The 18,948-nt window shown below is 46.0% G+C and overlaps 2 protein-coding genes across 2 annotated transcripts in view; both read left to right on the forward strand.

Annotated features, from left to right (window-relative positions):
• COL27A1 (collagen type XXVII alpha 1 chain) overlaps positions 1–18,948 on the forward strand; it is a 282,597-nt gene that overhangs the window by 171,139 nt on the left and 92,510 nt on the right. The gene's annotated exons all lie outside the window — the stretch shown is intronic.
• Positions 10,185–11,192, forward strand: LOC120977438 (cyclin-T2-like). Its single transcript, XM_040405394.1, has one exon. It carries the CDS (start codon positions 10,185–10,187, stop codon positions 11,190–11,192), a length of 1,008 nt encoding a protein of 335 aa, XP_040261328.1.

Raw genomic sequence — 18,948 nt, forward strand, 5'->3', positions numbered from 1 at the left:
AGGGAAAATAATAGCATTCTGAATACAGAATGCATAGTACAATAGCGCTGGAGGGGTTAAAAAATATAAAAAATAATTTAACTCGCCTTAGTCCACTTGATCGCGCTGCCGGCATCTCCTTCTTTGCTGATTGTAGGAACAGGACCTGTGGTGACATCACTCCAGTCATCACATGATCCATCACATGATCTTTTACCATGGTGATGGACCATGTGATGACCGGAGTGACGTCACCACAGGTCCTGTTCCTACAATCAGCAAAGAAGGAGACAGAAGGAGATGCCGGCAGCGCGATCAAGTGGATTAAGGTGAGTTAAATTATTTATTTATTTTTTTAACCCCTCCAGCCCTATTGTACTATGCATTCTGTATTCAGAATGCTATTATTTTCCCTTATAACCATGTTATAAGGGAAAATAATACAATCTACAGAACACCGATCCCAAGCCTGAACTTCTGTGAAGAAGTTCGGGTTTGGGTACCAAACATGTGCAATTTTTCTCACGCGAGTGCAAAACGCATTACAATGTTTTTCACTCGCGCGGAAAAATCGCACGTGTTCCCGCAACGCACCCGCACCTTTTCCCGCAACGCCCGTGTGAAAGAGGCCTAAGGCTTGTTATTTTGCAACACTCCGTTCCTTTACCTACATTTTGCGGGTCTTGGAAAACCCCTTTAAAGGGTTGGCCCCACAGAACACACTTCTATCCACATAATATATAGGTAAATATAGGTGAGATATAGCTGAGCACAGCGCTCGGCTATCTTCAGCAGTGCCGTACAGGTGGATGGAGTGGCAGTAGACATGGACAACCTGCCGTCGGTCCATCCATACGGAGGAACTCTGTTCTCATGATTGGCAGAGGCCTTAGCAGTCAGACTCCCACCAATGAGACACTTTCCCCCTATCCTCTGCTTCAAACTGGACGGTTCATGGAGTAAACCATTATGTTCTGGGACCTGATAAGACCGAGCACATCACCCATTTCAGTCAAATGCTTTTTTTTAGCGTAAATATCCCTTTGATGTTCCATTTTACTGTAACCCAAGGAGACCTCAGTAGATCGAGTGATTCAGAGTTTTATGGAAACATCACAGCCAATTCAAATCCAAGAGTTATTTTGGTTTTAATGTCTTACTCAAAAATTGACGTGCGTCCAACCACATAAAGCGGGGTCTTAAACTGCAGACCAGTTTCCAAGGTCTATAAGATTGGATCTGTCTTGCCCGACTTAGTGCAGTTTATTAGTCTGACCATAATGATATACAGTGGTGAGTGGTAATCACCTCCTGACTCAACGTGGGCTCCAGCGTTCTCTCTCCCCCATGCTTTACACTTGAAGAGCTCATTATCATTACAGCAAGAGCATAAAGAGGAAATCAGTATCTGAAAACTCATATATCGAGGCAGGGCCACCAGTTTTGATGTTCTCGTGTTAGAGGGATCAATGGTACCTGGAAATGGTACAGCAGCTCACTTTCTCCCAGTTGTATTGGTGGGAGATGCTTGTATTTCTTGACTGCTGCCCTATACTACAGTTCACCACTGCAGTCATCCCGGTGGGGAGGAACAGGGATTTCCCCATTTCTAGCAATTTAGTAAGATAAAAGTACCCCCAAAGCTATGATGATTCACCAAGCGACATCCTAAAAGTGCAGCATGAGAAAATGCAAGTAGTTGTGAATCCACCATTGGGGTGAGATAGAAAACTTACTAGTAGCTGCAGCAGCATCTCTTCGTCTGTCTCTCTCTCTCTGCAGCCCCTCATTTCTCCTCCTGGTCTGATCCTCACCTGTAACCTGATCTCTCAGTGAGGCTGATAGTCGGTCTTTATCTCTGCTTCTCTCAACATGGATTTTACTAGCAAATTGAGAATGAGTGATCAGTGTAAGGGGCAGTGAGAAGGGGGAGTCTGTTAAAGAGGTTGTCTCATCTCAGATAATGGGGGCATATCGCTAGGATATGCCCCCATTGTCTTGTAGATGAGGGTCCCACCGATGGGACCCCCACCTATATTGGGAACGGAGCCCCGCAGAGTGGTGGCTGGAGGACTCCCCATAGCAGCGAATGGGAACGCACCGAGCATGACCGTCCACCGCTCCCATTCACTTCTATGGGCCAGCGCTCGACTATTTTCGGCGGCTCCACACAAAATGAATAGAGGGCGGCTGCGCATGCGCAGTACACCCTGCACCACTTTCGGGGGCTCCGTTCTCTATATAGGTGCGGGACCTGCACCTATCACTAGAATATGCCCCTATTATCTAAGAGAGACAACCCCTTTAAGTGCAGAAAAAGGTATTTTTCTGTAATAAGATATACAGTATTACAAAGTTTCTTACCACCATTTTTACCATTGAGTTATGGGAAAAAATGGAAACAACGTTTCAATTTTCGTATGTATGTAACACAAAATAGCGTTGAAAAATAGTTTCCTAGAGGGTTGGTCTTCTCAAGGATTATGACCACTATGTGTAATGTATGGGGGAACTGACTTTTTAAAGGGATGTTGTTTTTTGGAGAGGTTTAACTGTATTTTTTTTTACTGTTGCATTAGTGATGTGGCTTTCTGTTACACCCCCTACTGGCAAATATGACCATGCCCTAAAATGACTGCTTTAACGGTGCAAAATCATTCAGGGAATTTACCCTAATTCTATCATTTTACATCACCCGCCTGGAGGTTAGTAGCTTGGATCATGATTTACAGTGCGATACCGATTCAGCCAGATGCTCGGTATCATTTACCCGAGCCTGAGTGATCTGAAACCAGCAGTGTACTCAGGTCCAGGTGGACGGCCCCGCTGCAGATAACATCCATCACTCACACAAAAACTAGATGAAAGCATACGGTACAGTAGCTGGCTCAGGCCGCAAGGGAGGACAGATTTACGGCTGACAAACCTTTATCTTTTGGACATTGTCCAACAAGGTTAAATCCGGATGAAAGATTCTTGGGACATCAATATTTCAGAGGGTGCATACGCCATCCGTGCAATGCAAGACCTGGTTCCCCAATGCAGGAAAGCTCTGCACGGTATCCTTTATGAGGAACCATCAGGACTTGTGCCTATAAGGCCTACGGTAATTCATTCATTCGGCAAGAGTTCCTGTCCTTATGCTATCCGGATTGCACCTGCATCGTACACGGAACTTTTAAAGTAAGTGGTGCAATTTGCTCTTTAGTTTTCGGAGAAACTTGCGGCTTGCGTCATTTATTAATTTCTTTCCCATTTTCCATCCGGAAAAAAAAAAATGAGCACCTGGATTCCATGCAGATGTCCACAGGCGTCCTCATTATGCACAGGTTGGCCAGCGCTCTCATGGCCATGCGACAGAAAAACGCGCGGCTGTTTGGTTTTAGATGGTTAAAAATGTATTGCCAATCGCTCGCTTATTGTTAATGGCCACATGGTTCCTGCAAATGGCCTGAATAAAAGTGAATGAGGAGAAGTGAGGAGCAGTTGGGTGGCGTCCCCCATTCACGTTGAGTGTGTCTGACTTCTGCGCATCATCTCACGTGAGGTGCAACTCCATGTATTCCTATGGACGGGTCCAGCCCACCAAGATTGTGGCCGCCCTTCTCTACCAAGGCCTGCAAGCGTTTGTACGTATTAAAAGGGGTCGTCTCACTTCAGCAAGTGGCATTTATCATGTAGAGAAAGTTAATACAAGGCACTTACTAATGTATTGTGATTGTCCATATTGCTTCCTTTGCTGGCTGGATTCATTTTTCCATCACATTATACAATGCTCGTATCCGCCGCAGCACAGATACGAGGTGGACAAGGAGCTGCTGCGCATGCATGCTTACTGTATGTGCGCTCCCACGGATGCCGGCGCTTTTTCCTATAGCGTACAAGCTCGACCACCAATGCTGGATTCCAGGGTGGTCGTAACCTCTGGAAACAAGCAGTGTATAATGTGATGAAAAAATGAATCCAGCCAGCGAAGGAAGCAATATGGACAATGACAATACATTAGTAAGGGCCTTGTATTCACTTCCTCTGCATGATAAATGCCACTTGCTGAAGTGAGAAAACCTTTAAATTCTGAATTTTAGGTCAAGACCACCTTAGCGTCTCTCCTTTCTCAGAGATGTTATCTAGATGATGTGTCTCGGCTCGCCTTTACGGCTTTTATCATTTTCAACCCGTAAAAGCAACTATAAAAGACTGCAAAGCCAAACATGGCTGCCCAGAAGATAACGCTGTGTTTTTCCCGATCCTGAGAAGGAAATGTTGAAATGTGAGCTGTAATTTTCCTTTTCCTACCATTTCAGCGTTTCTGAAGTTCTCACAGAACGACAAGAAGCCTCATCAGCCGTAGTGTGTCCAGATCTCGTATTGCCGTCAGATGGTCGGCTGTCATCGCACTGGCTGCACCACATGAAAGACGGAGGAGATCAGTGCAGAACAGTACTTCATTCAGAAGACTGGCAGTATTCAGTAATGTGGCCGTGACCTGCTTCTATTCCTATATAATGTAATCGGAGCAGGGAATGAAGGCACATAGTGGCCTTTATAGCCTTTACGCCACAGCACTTCTCAAAGCCACCTGCACCTTCGGCTCTGCTTTGGCAGCGTCCGGATCCATGGAAAGCCTATAGGAATTGTACTCTGCATGCTGCAAGAGCAGAGCCGATGGAAGGTGCAGGTCGCTCTGAGAAACTCCTCTGCACCTTCTGTGCTTTGCGTGAAGGTTTATTCTCTAGATAGGTCATCAGCATCTGATCGGTGGGGTCGGACACCCAGGACACCCTCCAATCAGCAGTTTGAGAAGGCGTCTGCACTCCTGTGAGTGCCATGGCCTCCTCTGTACTTACCTGTGCTTGGGGCAGAGCTTCGCCTAGGCCACGTGACCAATGAACGTGATGTCACTGGCCTAGGAAAAGCTGTGAGAAGGCCGCGGAGCTCACTGCCTTCTCGGACAGCCAATCGGTTGGGGGGGTCCCCCCTTTATTGATCAGATACTGATGACCTATCCTGAGGACGGGTCATCAGTATCCCGCTAGGACCTGTCACCTATCCCGCTAGGTCTGTTTTAGTATCTGTCTGTGGGGCACAGGTCGCAGTCTTAGGGCTCATTCACACGACCGTGCCGTGTTTTGCGGTCCGCAAAACACGGATGCCGCCCGTGTGCCTTCTGCAATTTGCGGAACAGAACAGGCGGCCCATTATAGAAATGCCTATTCTTGTCTGCAAAATGGACAAGAATAGGACACCCTCCTATCATTTTTGCAACGGATGCGGACACTACACGGGAGTGCTGTCCGCATCTTTTGCGGCCCCATTGAAGTGAATGGGTCCGCACCGGAGCTGCAACAAAAAATGTGGCTCGGATGCGGAACCAAACCACGGTTGTGTGAATGAGCCCTTCACTGTGCAGATATGGAGCCATATATTAAACCGTTTGTAGTTCACTCGTCACTTGGTATAACAAGACCTTCTTCTCTATTCTATGGGATATGCAGATTGCGATCACAGCATATCCTCATCACGCCCGACGTTTAGGGGGACACTCATTCCAATCTATGTCCGGCTATAATCCTTCCTACTGGTCGTCAATAGGCCATTGAGGGAAACGGTAAAGACTGTAAATCCTCCTTTCCCTTGATGTTGGGGTCGGTGCTTCCAGCAAATAAATAGGGGTTTCGTGCAATCTGCTAACATTAAGTAAAATGTATTAGTTTCCTCTTACTTTAAATTGGCTCCATAATCTAATTCTCGGAGCTGCTTTTACCGGATCATCATTCTGATCGCCATAAGCCAGCCCTGTCATTTCCGAGCCTCTTGCCACCCCGTAAAAAGTTTTGCCTAGTAAGAAAAGCCGCCCTTGATGGGTTCCTCGCATGACTCATTGTAACTTCACATCTATAAATAGGTTTATAGCTTCTGTTATTTTTGGTGATTCTTTCCCTGGCAAACAACCAGAGGATAGTACTGACTAAATTGCAGCGGGAATAGAAGCAAAAAAAATATAATAAAAAAAAAATACTCAGCAGAAATGTTGTAACCGAATCTCCGCTGATTCCACTAAGAGCTGAAGAATCCGTCCATGCCTCCCACGCGCTGCCTGAGCCGGCTCCAGACTTTTGACACACATTATGCAATGTTCTGGACACGGCCCACGTACAGTGACGGGATCTGCACGCCGCGACCGCAGCATAAAGGCTACTGTGCAGCAGTACACCCGGCCTTTTCATCCCGCGTCCAAACCAGTTCAGACTTATTGGAAGGCACAAGTGATTGGGTTGTTGACGGGTGGCAGTTAATGACATTAGCTGGGTTTATTTTGGAGCCGGGTCGAGGCGCGGCTGTTTGCAAACCAGTTTCGATGTTTTTTTGGTTATTTTCTACCCCCCTTTCCCCCCCCCTCTGCAAATTGACATTTTGGCAGGTCAGGTTTGATGGAGTTGCAACTGGGCGGCCATTGTGTGGATTTCATTAACAATTCAGAAGCCTCACAGAGGGGCGACTCGGCGTCCGTCCGCGTCTGGGAAGTGTTTGCTCTGATGAATTACTCCCTAGAGGGAGTGATTCACAAAATCTGTTCACCTGCCCGGTCTCCTTCCAGGACGTGACTTTTATCGGCACCAGAAATGGGGAAAAAACAAGTTGTGCTAGTAACACCCGAAATAGGGTGTAAGCGGATATTAAAGGGCCCCATAGCAAAACTTTGTAAGGCTTCCCACCCTGTGAAATATATGCCAAACATGCATATTTTTTTCTTTAATAAAATAAAAAAAATTAAAAAATTTGCCTCGCCCACTATACCCTGCTTCAGAAATATGGCGCCTATTCGGAGCATCATATTTACACAAGACACCTGGCATAATTACATTGATAAATCTACTCATACAATATTTTCTAAAAGTAGCTGCCTGCAGTCACCACTAGAGGGAGCTCAGTGCATAGGAAGTTACAGATTTACCCTAGAAGTTGTAAAAATCTCTATCCACTGAGCTCCCTCTAGTGGTTGCTTCAGGATAATGCAGTGGTTTAAAGTTGAGAAGCAGGAGGCGTTCAGCACCTCCCATCTGCATAGTCTGCCTCCATGGTGAGTAGTACGCCACAGTGGAGAGGGCATGATACAGAATACTGGAAGGGAGGAATCCTGGCTGTAAAGGTTAGGGAGCTCTTTTAAGGTATATTGTTGCAGCAATGGGACCCAAATATTCTATAACTTTATGATTGGTGGGAATCTGATTTCTGGGACCTCCATTAATCCTGAGACGCTGCCTCTTATTTAAAGGGTTGTCCCATGAAGACAACTTAGTCTCTATCCACAGAATAGGGGATGTGTCTAATCGGTGGGGGTCTAAACGCTGAGGCCGATCATGAGAACAGGGGCCCGTGCTCCAAGTTTGAATGGAGCGTTAGACACTTATACTTGGTGGTCTGCTGCCTCATCCAACCCTATGGGACTGTCGGAGATAGAGTACAACCCTTCTGCTATCGTCCATAGAACTGAATGCAGTATGCATGCGTGACCACCACTGCATTCAAACGGGGGGAGCACATGTCCTTGTTCCGGGGGCCCCAGCGGTGGACAGAGGATAAATTGTCTTTATGGGACAACCCCATTAATGTTTTTACCTGTACAGTCCTAAAGGTTGGATCCCCACCGATCATATCCTAGCAGCATGGTATCACTTTTAGACTACCCCTTTAACAATTATGCATTATTTGGAGGCAGGCCTTATTGCCCTCGTTTGAATGTGTAAACCCAAATTTTGGTGATACGTTTCACATAGTAACCAATCTGTCATATTAATAGGTTTGCGTAAGAGTAGAAAAACGGTCTGCTTTCTTCTAGAAACAGCGCCACTCTTGGCCATGGGCTGTGTCTGGTATTGCAGTTCAGCCCTTTTCAACTGAAGACTGCACAGCAACACAGAGTCAATGGACAGGAGTTGTCCATGAGTCGGAGGTGAACCAGTTGAATTTCGTATTCAGTTTTGCAAACCAGGTGCGGCTGCGGGCGCTGTCTGGTCTGCGGGCGGTCCACGGGCTCTTGATAGGCCAGCGGTCGGCCATTACTTTTAATGTGAACATGCGCACATTTCCTATTCTGTATCCTCGCCTATAAAGAAGACGGTGGCGTCTGGGCCACCGCACAGGCTGGAGGTCACACAGTACATTCCAGTCATGCTTCAGAAAATTCAGACTTCAGACATCTCAAACCCCCCCCTGAGGCTACTGTTGGTTCGGGGCATGGAAACAGTCACTTTTCCTAGCGTTACATTTTCAAAGGCTCTTATTCCCAGGAATAACTTCAATGCCACAAGCAGTAAAGAGACATTCCCTTTGGAAACCCTCCGTAACAAGGAAGCATCTCCATACTGGTTATAGGGAAAAGGGAGAGCCAAATCTTTAATGCAAGCAATACAAGCACAGTATGTCGAGAGAAAAAGCAACCATGTTCCTTGCTTTTCTGTCAATTAAAATAATTTTTATTTATTTTTTGGTGCAGAAACAGTGCCACTCCTTGTGTCTGGTATTGTATCTCAGCATCATTCAGGTTTATGCAATATCAGGGACAGAAGTTAAAAAAAGAACTTCTTTTCTGATCTCAGATAACCTATTAAACCTTATATCATCATGAACTAGACCATGTCCTAGAGACCAAGTGCACAATCAGTCCTTGAAGCTGCTGTGTTGGAAGCAGTTAAAATGTGCAAGCTAAGGATTTGAGTGACCAGGCCCAAATTGTGGTGGCCACAACGGGGTTTAGAGCATCTCCAAAACGGCAGGTCTTGTGGGGTCTTGGTTACGACCTACCAAACGTGGTCCAAGGGGAGGACAACCGGTGAACCAGCAATGGCTCATTACTATGCACGGAGGGTGAAGTTTAGCACGTCTGCAGAAAACGACAGGAAGGTGTCAGGACACACAGGTCATCGCAGCTTACTGGTCATGGTGACCATGTTTGATCCTTGTCCACCAGCAAAGGCACCAACAGTCAACATGTGGGCAACGCAACTTGAGCAGATGGAGTGGAAGAAAGTGGCCTGGTCTGATGAATGACGTTTTGCTTTACTTTATGTTGGCAGCCAGATGCATATACATCACCTAGATGGCACCAGGATGTGTTATGAGAAGAAGATAAGCTGGTGGAGGCAATGTGATGCTGGGGCAATGTTCTACTGGGAAAGCTTGGGTCCTGGTATCATGCGGATGTACTATAATATTACGAAGGATTCTTTGGAGTTGCAGTGAGAAGCTAGTGGCTTGTAAATTGTGCTTCTTTCCAAGAAGAATAGTCAGCGGTAGTTGATACTTGGCAGCCTTCATTTAAAATAAAGGATTCTGCTTCTTGGAGGAAGCGGAGATCTCCTCTTTTTGGCCCGTCCATTAATGAATTAATCTTCAGAGACTCATCCACTTAAGGTCTGCAGTTCCTGGAGGCTCCTGGATGTCACACGGCTGATTTTTCTAACTGAACTGAAGAGCTTCTTGGCTTGAGCCGTTTCAGTTAAAAAAAGTTGTTTGAGTGTATGTGCGTATGTGACCGAATGGAGCCAAACATCACGCCATCGCTCTCTCTAGGAGATACCCTTCATCCAAGCAGATCACAAACCAAAGATGGAAGAGCCAGGATTTCAGGCAGCAAGGAACGTCTGCTTCTGTACGTATCCGGCGGACATGACTACAGGTTGCCTTTGTATGGCTGTTCTCATCAGACCACACAAGTGTCCGCAGCCGAGGGGTAGTGGTAGGTTGTGGACACTGATGTAGATATCGATGGCACATCCATGCTGTCATGGGCAAAGGGCAGAATTTAAGACATTAGGACCAGAGGACTTCTACATAATGGCAAGAAACATCAAGAAAGTTCAGCTTGGGGCGCAGTAAGTGATGAAATCACATTCATTTCACATTTATCTGATATATTATCTATTATATAGAGGTCAGAATATTTCTCAATACAGGTATGCAAGTAAAATTTGTCATATTTTGAATGAAAATAGTTTTCCCATTATTAGTTTAGTGGTAACCAAGTCCTCAACCCGAGTGTTCTGAGTGATTGTGACCCACCGCATTCCGTGCCATTGTGACCTAAGCGTCCAGTGAGGGCCTAGCGGCCATCTTTGACTAGTGATCTAGTCAGACACTCGGATCAGCAGCAGACGGCGATGTCTCGTGCATTGCAGGACTGTGATTCTCCGACTTCACGTGCGATGGAGGACTCAGAATCTCCTACTTCTCGTTGGCTGTTCACCCAAGAGCAGCTGAAAAATAGCCCTTCTCGGAAATGTGGTTTGAAGGTCCAGAAGGAGTTCTCCTACCGCCAACGAGCTACTTTTCTGATCCAGGACATGGGCAAGAAGCTCCATGTCTCGCAGGTTACCATCAATACTGCCATCGTGTACATGCAGCGGTTCTACATGCTGCATTCTTTTACGAAATGCGATAAAAATGACCTGTCCCCGGCAGCGCTCTTCCTGGCCGCAAAAGTAGAGGAAGAGCCGCGGGCAGCGGAAGATGTTCTAAAGGTATGTCATGCCTGTCTTACACCTGAATCTCCAGAATTGGACACTAAGAGCCAGGCCTACATGGAGAAGGCAGATGAGTTATTGACTCTAGAGACTATTCTTCTGGAGACCCTGGGCTTTGATATCACGATTGAACATCCTCATGCAAGTCTTGATGAAATAGTGCCATCACTGAAAGAAAGCAAGGCTCTTACAAGCGTCTTCTATCACCTGGCTGACCACAGCTTTGTCACCACATTCTGCCTTCAGTACAAGCCATCCGTCATCGCCTGTGTATGTATCCACCTTTCCTACAAGTTGTCCAAACAGGAGGTATGTCTTAAAAACAATGACAAACCTTGGTGGGAAGGTCTGGACGAAACAGTGACTGCCAAACTGCTAGAAGAATTGACAAATAATTTTGTGGACGTTCTTCAGACTACTCCATATAGAGCAACCACTATAGCAAAGATACCTGACGTTAAAGAGCTGAACCCCGGGATCGAGGACTATGTTACTCCAAGTAACAGAGAGGAACTGGCTGTCCTGGAGATGATACGTACTTTTTATACCAACCGAAAACCTGCATCTCCAAAACCATCAGAATCTTACAAGGCAACATGCACCTGTGACACCGGAAAAATTTCAAGAAAAAGGCCCCATAGCAAGAAGGCTTCTCCAGTTCCATCAAAATTGCCCAAAATGGATAATTAAATTGTTTTCAGTTCTTTCAGTTGTCTTTAATAAATCTAAAGAAAGACATTTATCGGCTGTTTATCTTTGTCTTATGGGCCTTGGGTTAAAAAATGTGTTAGGCCAGGGTTGCTCAACCTGCGGCCCTCCAGCTGCAAAACTACAACTCCCAGCATGCCCAGAGAGCCTACTGCTGTCAGCCTACAGCAGGGCATGGTGGGAGTTGGAGTTTTACAACAGCTGGAGGGCCGCATGGTTGGGCATCCCTGTGTTAAGCCTTCTATGTAAACCTTGGAAATCAAATTAAGTGGTGATTTTCATGGTCCTTTCATTGGTCTTTCCATGGCCAAATATAATACTCCTGGTTTAAATGATTTTGCTCGGACTTCGAGGGATTGTCCCATCAGTACTATTGGTGCTCCAAAAGTAGGCCATAGTGGTGAATGGAGAGGTGGCTGCACTTGCGAGGCCTGATCTCCATTCACTGCTGTTGGACTTCTAAAAAATAAAAATAGCTGCGTGTTCTCTGCTAATTCTGGAAGTCGCACAGCTGTGAATGGAGAGGATGCTACGCATGCATACAGGGAGTGCAGAATTATTAGGCAAGTTGTATTTTTGAAGATTAATTTTATTATTGAACAACAACCATGTTCTCAATGAACCCAAAAAACTCATTAATATCAAAGCTGAATATTTTTGGAAGTAGTTTTTAGTTTGTTTTTAATTTTAGCTATTTTAGGGGGATATCTGTGTGTGCAGGTGACTATTACTGTGCATAATTATTAGGCAACTTAACAAAAAACAAATATATACCCATTTCAATTATTTATTTTTACCAGTGAAACCAATATAACATCTCAACATTCACAAATATACATTTCTGACATTCAAAAACAAAACAAAAACAAATCAGTGACCAATATAGCCACCTTTCTTTGCAAGGACACTCAAAAGCCTGCCATCCATGGATTCTGTCAGTGTTTTGATCTGTTCACCATCAACATTGCGTGCAGCAGCAACCACAGCCTCCCAGACACTGTTCAGAGAGGTGTACTGTTTTCCCTCCTTGTAAATCTCACATTTGATGATGGACCACAGGTTCTCAATGGGGTTCAGATCAGGTGAACAAGGAGGCCATGTCATTAGATTTTCTTCTTTTATACCCTTTCTTGCCAGCCACGCTGTGGAGTACTTGGACGCGTGTGATGGAGCATTGTCCTGCATGAAAATCATGTTTTTCTTGAAGGATGCAGACTTCTTCCTGTACCACTGCTTGAGGAAGGTGTCTTCCAGAAACTGGCAGTAGGACTGGGAGTTGAGCTTGACTCCATCCTCAACCCGAAAAGGCCCCACAAGCTCATCTTTGATGATACCAGCCCAAACCAGTACTCCAACTCCACCTTGCTGGCGTCTGAGTCGGACTGGAGCTCTCTGCCCTTTACCAATCCAGCCACGGGCCCATCCATCTGGCCCATCAAGACTCACTCTCATTTCATCAGTCCATAAAACCTTAGAAAAATCAGTCTTGAGGTATTTCTTGGCCCAGTCTTGACGTTTCAGCTTGTGTGTCTTGTTCAGTGGTGGTCGTCTTTCAGCCTTTCTTACCTTGGCCATGTCTCTGAGTATTGCACACCTTGTGCTTTTGGGCACTCCAGTGATGTTGCAGCTGTGAAATATGGCCAAACTGGTGGCAAGTGGCATCTTGGCAGCTGCACGTATGACTTTTCTCAGTTCATGGGCAGTTATTTTGCGCCTTGGTTTTTCCACACGCTTCTTACGACCCTGTTGACTATTTTGGATGAAACGCTTGATTGTTCGATGATCACGCTTCAGAAGCTTTGCAATTTTAAGAGTGCTGCATCCCTCTGCAAGATATGTCACTATTTTTGACTTTTCTGAGCCTGTCAAGTCCTTCTTTTGACCCATTTTGCCAAAGGAAAGGAAGTTGCCTAATAATTATGCACACCTAATATAGGGTGTTGATGTCATTAGACCACACCCTTTCTCATTACAGAGATGCACATCACCTAATATGCTTAATTGGTAGTAGGCTTTCGAGCCTATAAAGCTTGGAGTAAGACAACATGCATAAAGAGGATGATGTGGTCAAAATACTCATTTGCCTAATAATTCTGCACGCAGTGTAGTGTGCTGTCCGTTTACTTCAGGGGCCCCATTCTCGAGACAGGAGCGGGTCCTAGAGTTGGGACACATCTGACAATTATGTCATATCCTAGCGATATGCCAGATAATGTCCAAGATGGGACAACCCTTTTGAATATGAGACTGATTGGTGGGGGTCTCTTAATAGTATGTCAAACACTGTCTTTAGTATACATCATATAGCACCTGTGCTTGTTATTCAGTCCCAGTCACTTGACCTGCACAAAGGCCATCTGACCAATGGATGTGACCAGGGACGTAACTACCATAAGCGGCAGACCATGCAACTGCTATGGGTCCCAGGGCAAGAGGAGGCCCAGTCTCAGTTGGGATTATCTCCTCTTCTACTGGAGAAGAAAACTTGGTCAGGACTATACCCTCTAAAGCAGACATGCTCAACCTGCAGCCCTCCAGCTGTTGTAAAACTACAACTCCCACAATGCCCTGCTGTAGGCTGATAGCTGTGGGCTGTTCGGGCATGCTGGGAGTTGTAGTTTTGTGACAGCTGGAGGGCCGCAGGTTGAACATGCCTGGTCTAAAGGAACAACTTTTAGCAAATGAAGCAGTGGAAAAATGGCCCAAGGGTCATTGAAAAGGGTCTAGGCAGAAACCCTTCTGCCCTGTGTGGGGGCCTGGTTTGATCCTTGCTATGGGGCCCTTACTTCTCTGTGTACGCCACTGGATGTGACGTCACAGGCTGAGGAAGAGGCCTCAGTCCTTGCCAGGGTAATGCAGCCCCACCCAACAACTGATCATCGGGGTCATCAGTAGTTGGACCCTGAACAATCAGATATTGATGTCCTGTCCTGCAGATAGGGCTTTTTTTGGGGGATGGGATAAGGATTGGATTCTAGAAGTTGATCTACTACCTGCGGTGAGGGATGGGTGCCCCCGTTATTGGTAAGAAGCAGCTGGGGAGGCAGTCTTGACACAAGACTTTTTTATATTTGCTCCAATTTCTGGATAAGCAATGTAGCCAAGTTATTGTATGCTTATTTTAACGTTTTTAATGAATTATAATCAATCATGGGACCCTAGCACCCCCCTAATCTAGCTGGAGAATCCCTACTCAGATTCCATCAGGAAGGCACAAAGTCGACCCCCCCCCCGTCCCAAACCCTCTCCATCTAATTAAAGAAAATACAACCCCTAGAATCGGTGGTTCAGTAGCATCACACAGCTGCCATCTTGTCCTACCAGGACCCGAGTTGTCACCCACTGGCCATATCTTCTACTAATAACAGTGGCCTGATCGTGTTGAGAATACTTCATAAACCATGTGATTTAAAAATGAATCATTAAAGGGAGCCTGTCATCAACGTTATGGTGACCTCACTCAGGATAGCATGAATTACAGACAGAACTGATGATGTCAGCGGTGTGTCACTCATGAGCTAAAAGTCAGTGGTTGCCGAGAACCAGCATCATAACCATTGCAGCCCAGGCCTTGAAAAGAGTCAAATCTACCTGAGAAGAGTCCTGGTTATACATAATCTCCTGCTCTCTCACCATCTGCTGATGATTGGCAGTTCTCTCCTAGAGAGAAAGGGAGGAAACTGGGTAGAAGACTGTCAGCCATCAGCAGGAGAGCAGGAATTCATGGATAACCAGGACTCTTCTCAGGTGGCCGTGACTCTTCTCCAGGCCCAGTCTGCAATGATTGTGATGTTGGTTCTCGGCAACCACTTAATTTTAACTTTTAAATGACAGAACCGCTGAAATCACCTGTCTCTACTTTATTCTGCCGTTAGTGTGGGTAGCATGAAGTTGATGACGGGTTTCCTTTAAGGAGTCTGATAGACTGCCTAATGAATAATTACTAAGGGAGGCACTGGTTATACTGGAGGTTCCCTTTAAGTAAGCCCCTGTATTTTAGATGCATCACATCTAGATTGAATGGAAGTCTTAGGGGAGTGTCAGCTTCTCCTCCAAACATGTTACATCCTGCATGAAGGAGAGGACCTCGCTGGTGATGACAGCTCGCACTAAGTCTTTAATTCCCTGGTATCCGCTTTTGCTTATAATGAGAGCTTTCTGTTATTTTAAATCCTGTTGCCTCGCTTTAAAATGGTACTTGAGCTCCCCCTCTCCACCTAAGACCAAAGTCGAAGGCTGGAGTGTGAAATGTCGATACACGTGCAGTAGCAATTGGGGCACCGGTGGGATAACATGTCACTTTCCAGGTGCGGTTCACTGCTATACATCAAGTTCTAGCCTCTCTAGGCACTGCAGCACGTGGGCCAATTAATGGATCAGTCATTATGACGGCCTCACAGAATGCACTTGTGTCTCAACAGGAAAGCAGCGGAGTCGGAATAAACCCACCAATTAAGTAAATCTTATACACAATGTTAGCTGCCATCAATCTTTGTGCACATCTCCTCAATCTTGAACAGGTCGTACATGGGAAATAGCTGTTTATTTAGTTACCAATTTGGAATGACTATTGGGTATGTTGCATGGGAGAAATATTTTGGAGTATTTTTTGCATAAATTGCACATGACTATACAAAATTTTGTAATGTATCTTATTAGAGAAACCTTCCTCCTCGTCTAGGAGCCTGAAGTTCTTTTCATGCTTGTAGGCTCCCTATACTTCCTAAGTATTAAAAAAAAAACACCTAGAGTAAAGGGCCCTTTAAACGGGTTGAGAATAGAATAGATCATGGCTAACGAGCGTTCATAGTAATGCTCGTTACGATGATCTGGTGGTGTAAATGTACCGCCGATTAAAACACTTGTTCATCGGGTAATTGAATCATTTGTGCGAAGATAAAAATGCTTTTTATCTGACAGCAGATCGTACTGTGTAAACATGGTCTGATGTCGTCAAACAGCGACTCGTTATGGGGAAGAGCCATGGCATTAGCGATCGCTCCTCCCCATTTCTGGAGGAGATCGCTGCATGTAAATGCTGTGGTTTCCTCCACCAGCGAACACTTCCTTCCCGACAATCTGCTGTAATATCATCCCGTGTAAAGGGATCTTTACACAGTAAATACTGTAGAAGACCAGGAGGGAGGGAGGGAGATGCAGCTGCAGTTTTTCACTTATTATTTCAGCGAAACCGCAGGATGAAGAAAGCGGTTATTGACCAGCAGGGACAAGACATCTTATTAAAAGGAGGAATTCTGATCTTGGAGCCATGGGGTTTAACCGTGAAAACGAATGAACAGGATGTCCCTTTGGCAGTTCTCCCGCACAGCAGCGTTCCCAGGCACCTGCACTGTGCACTAAACTGATGTTTAGCTCCATTTAAGTGAATGGGCCTGTGTTATTGTTCCTTAGAGAGCAAGTGGCCAGGATCGTCACTGTTGGGCCAGGTCCACGATTGTATTGCTGACGCGTCGTTCATAGCTGATACTGCTGGACTGTGGGTTTGACTGAACTGAAGTCGCAGCACCAGACATCCCGATGATGCTGTGAGTTCGAGTCAGATACACCTGCTATAGGGTAGACACAGATATACAAACTGTAGATGCATAGTACGTCCATAACACGTGTGGACCTGGTCTTAGGCTAGATCTCGTGGGACTCCGATCCCGTAGTTTCCTAGCACAGCTCGTACGTGACACCAGGAACCATTTTTTTTGTAATGTATAACTGTACAGATGGGTTGGAGCCAATGTCGCTGCCAGTCAATTCATGCTAGTAACTATAATTGAGCAAATTTGCCATATTCATCAACTTAGTTGGCCATTTGCTGATTTCCATGATACATGCCCGTACCGTAGTTGTAGATCAGTGCTGGATATTACACCGCTCAGGAAATGAATGTGTATGCTCTCATCCCATCCTTCTCATTACTAGATGTTCAGAAAAAGGTAGATCTAATCATTCCAGTGTTTTGCTTATTAATGTTTTTTGTACATTGTGAGCCTTTTTACGGGCATGGCACACCGAGTCATGTGACCTGTCATAACATTATATGTATGATGGTTAAATTCCAATAATTGACCATAATCAGTGGCTATCCTCTGAGCCAATGTCTGACCCAGTAAAAAGCCTTGAAGTGTGACTAGGGATTGTAGCCAAAGCAGAGTCTCGACAGCGAGGAGGAGACGGCCATTTCTTTCTTTTAGATGAAAATCTGGCATCACAACTCTTTTATGGATCAGACTTTGAAGTAGAGCTAATTTACATACCTTTTCCCAGGATGCATTGCCTGTAAAACGTCTTACATCAGCTGACAGTCTCCCCAAGGAGAGACAGTATCCTCCGTGGAAGAAAATGTATGATGTGGCCAGCTGTCAGCTGCTGCACCATGAAGATGATGCAGTACACAACCCGACTCCTACACCATCAATGGAAACTGAGAACTTGGAGGGTAACCTCTTCAAACAGATCACTGGCAGCTGGTACCAGGCTGAGATCCATATCACTGGCAGCTGGTACCAGGCTGAGATCCATATCACTGGCAGCTGGTACCAGGCTAAGACCCATATTACTGGTAGCTGGTACCAGGCTAAGACCCATATTACTGGTAGCTGGTACCAGGCTGAGATCCATATCGCCAACATCTGGTGCCAGGTTAAGAGTCATATCACCGACAGCTGGTGCCAGGTTAAGATCCATATCACCGGCAGCTGGTACCAGGCTGAGATCCATATATCACTGGCAGCTGGTACCAGGTTGAGATATATATATATAACTGGCAGCTGGTACCAGGTTAAAATCCATATCATTGGCAGCTGGTACCAGGCTGAGATCCATATCACTGGCAGCTGGTACCAGGTTGAGATCCATATCACTGGCAGCTGGTACCAGGCTGAGATCCATATATCACTGGCAGCTGGTACCAGGCTGAGATCCATAGCACTGGTACCAGGCTAATATCCACATCACTGGCAGCTGGTACCAGGCTGAGATCCTTATCACTGGCAGCTGGTACCAGGCTAATATCCACATCACTGGCAGCTGGTACCAGGCTGAGATCCATATCACTGGCAGCTGGTACCAGGCTGAGATCCATATCACTAGTACCAGGCTGAGATCCATATATCACTGGCAGCTGGTACCAGGTTAAAATCCATATCATTGGCAGCTGGTACCAGGTTGAGATCCATATCACTGGCAGCTGGTACCAGGTTGAGATCCATATCACTGGCAGCTGGTACCAGGCTGAGATCCATATATCACTGGCAGCTGGTACCAGGCTGAGATCCATAGCACTGGTACCAGGCTAATATCCACATCACTGGCAGCTGGTACCAGGCTGAGATCCATATCACTGGCAGCTGGTACCAGGCTAAGATCCATATCACTGGCAGCTGGTACCAGGCTAATATCCACATCACTGGCAGCTGGTACCAGGCTAAGATCCATATCACTGGTACCAGGCTGAGATCCATATCACTGGCAGCTGGTACCAGGCTGAGATCCATATCACTGGCAGCTGGTACCAGGCTGAGATCCATATCACTGGCAGCTGGTACCAGGCTGAGATCCATATCACTGGCAGCTGGTACCAGGCTGAGATCCATATCACTGGCAGCTGGTACCAGGCTGAGATCCATATCACTGGCAGCTGGTACCAGGCTGAGATCCATATCACTGGCAGCTGGTACCAGGCTGAGATCCATATCACTGGCAGCTGGTACCAGGCTGAGATCCA

This window comes from Bufo bufo, chromosome 8 (assembly GCF_905171765.1).
Source record: "Bufo bufo chromosome 8, aBufBuf1.1, whole genome shotgun sequence".
NCBI classification, from domain to species: Eukaryota; Metazoa; Chordata; class Amphibia; order Anura; family Bufonidae; genus Bufo; species Bufo bufo.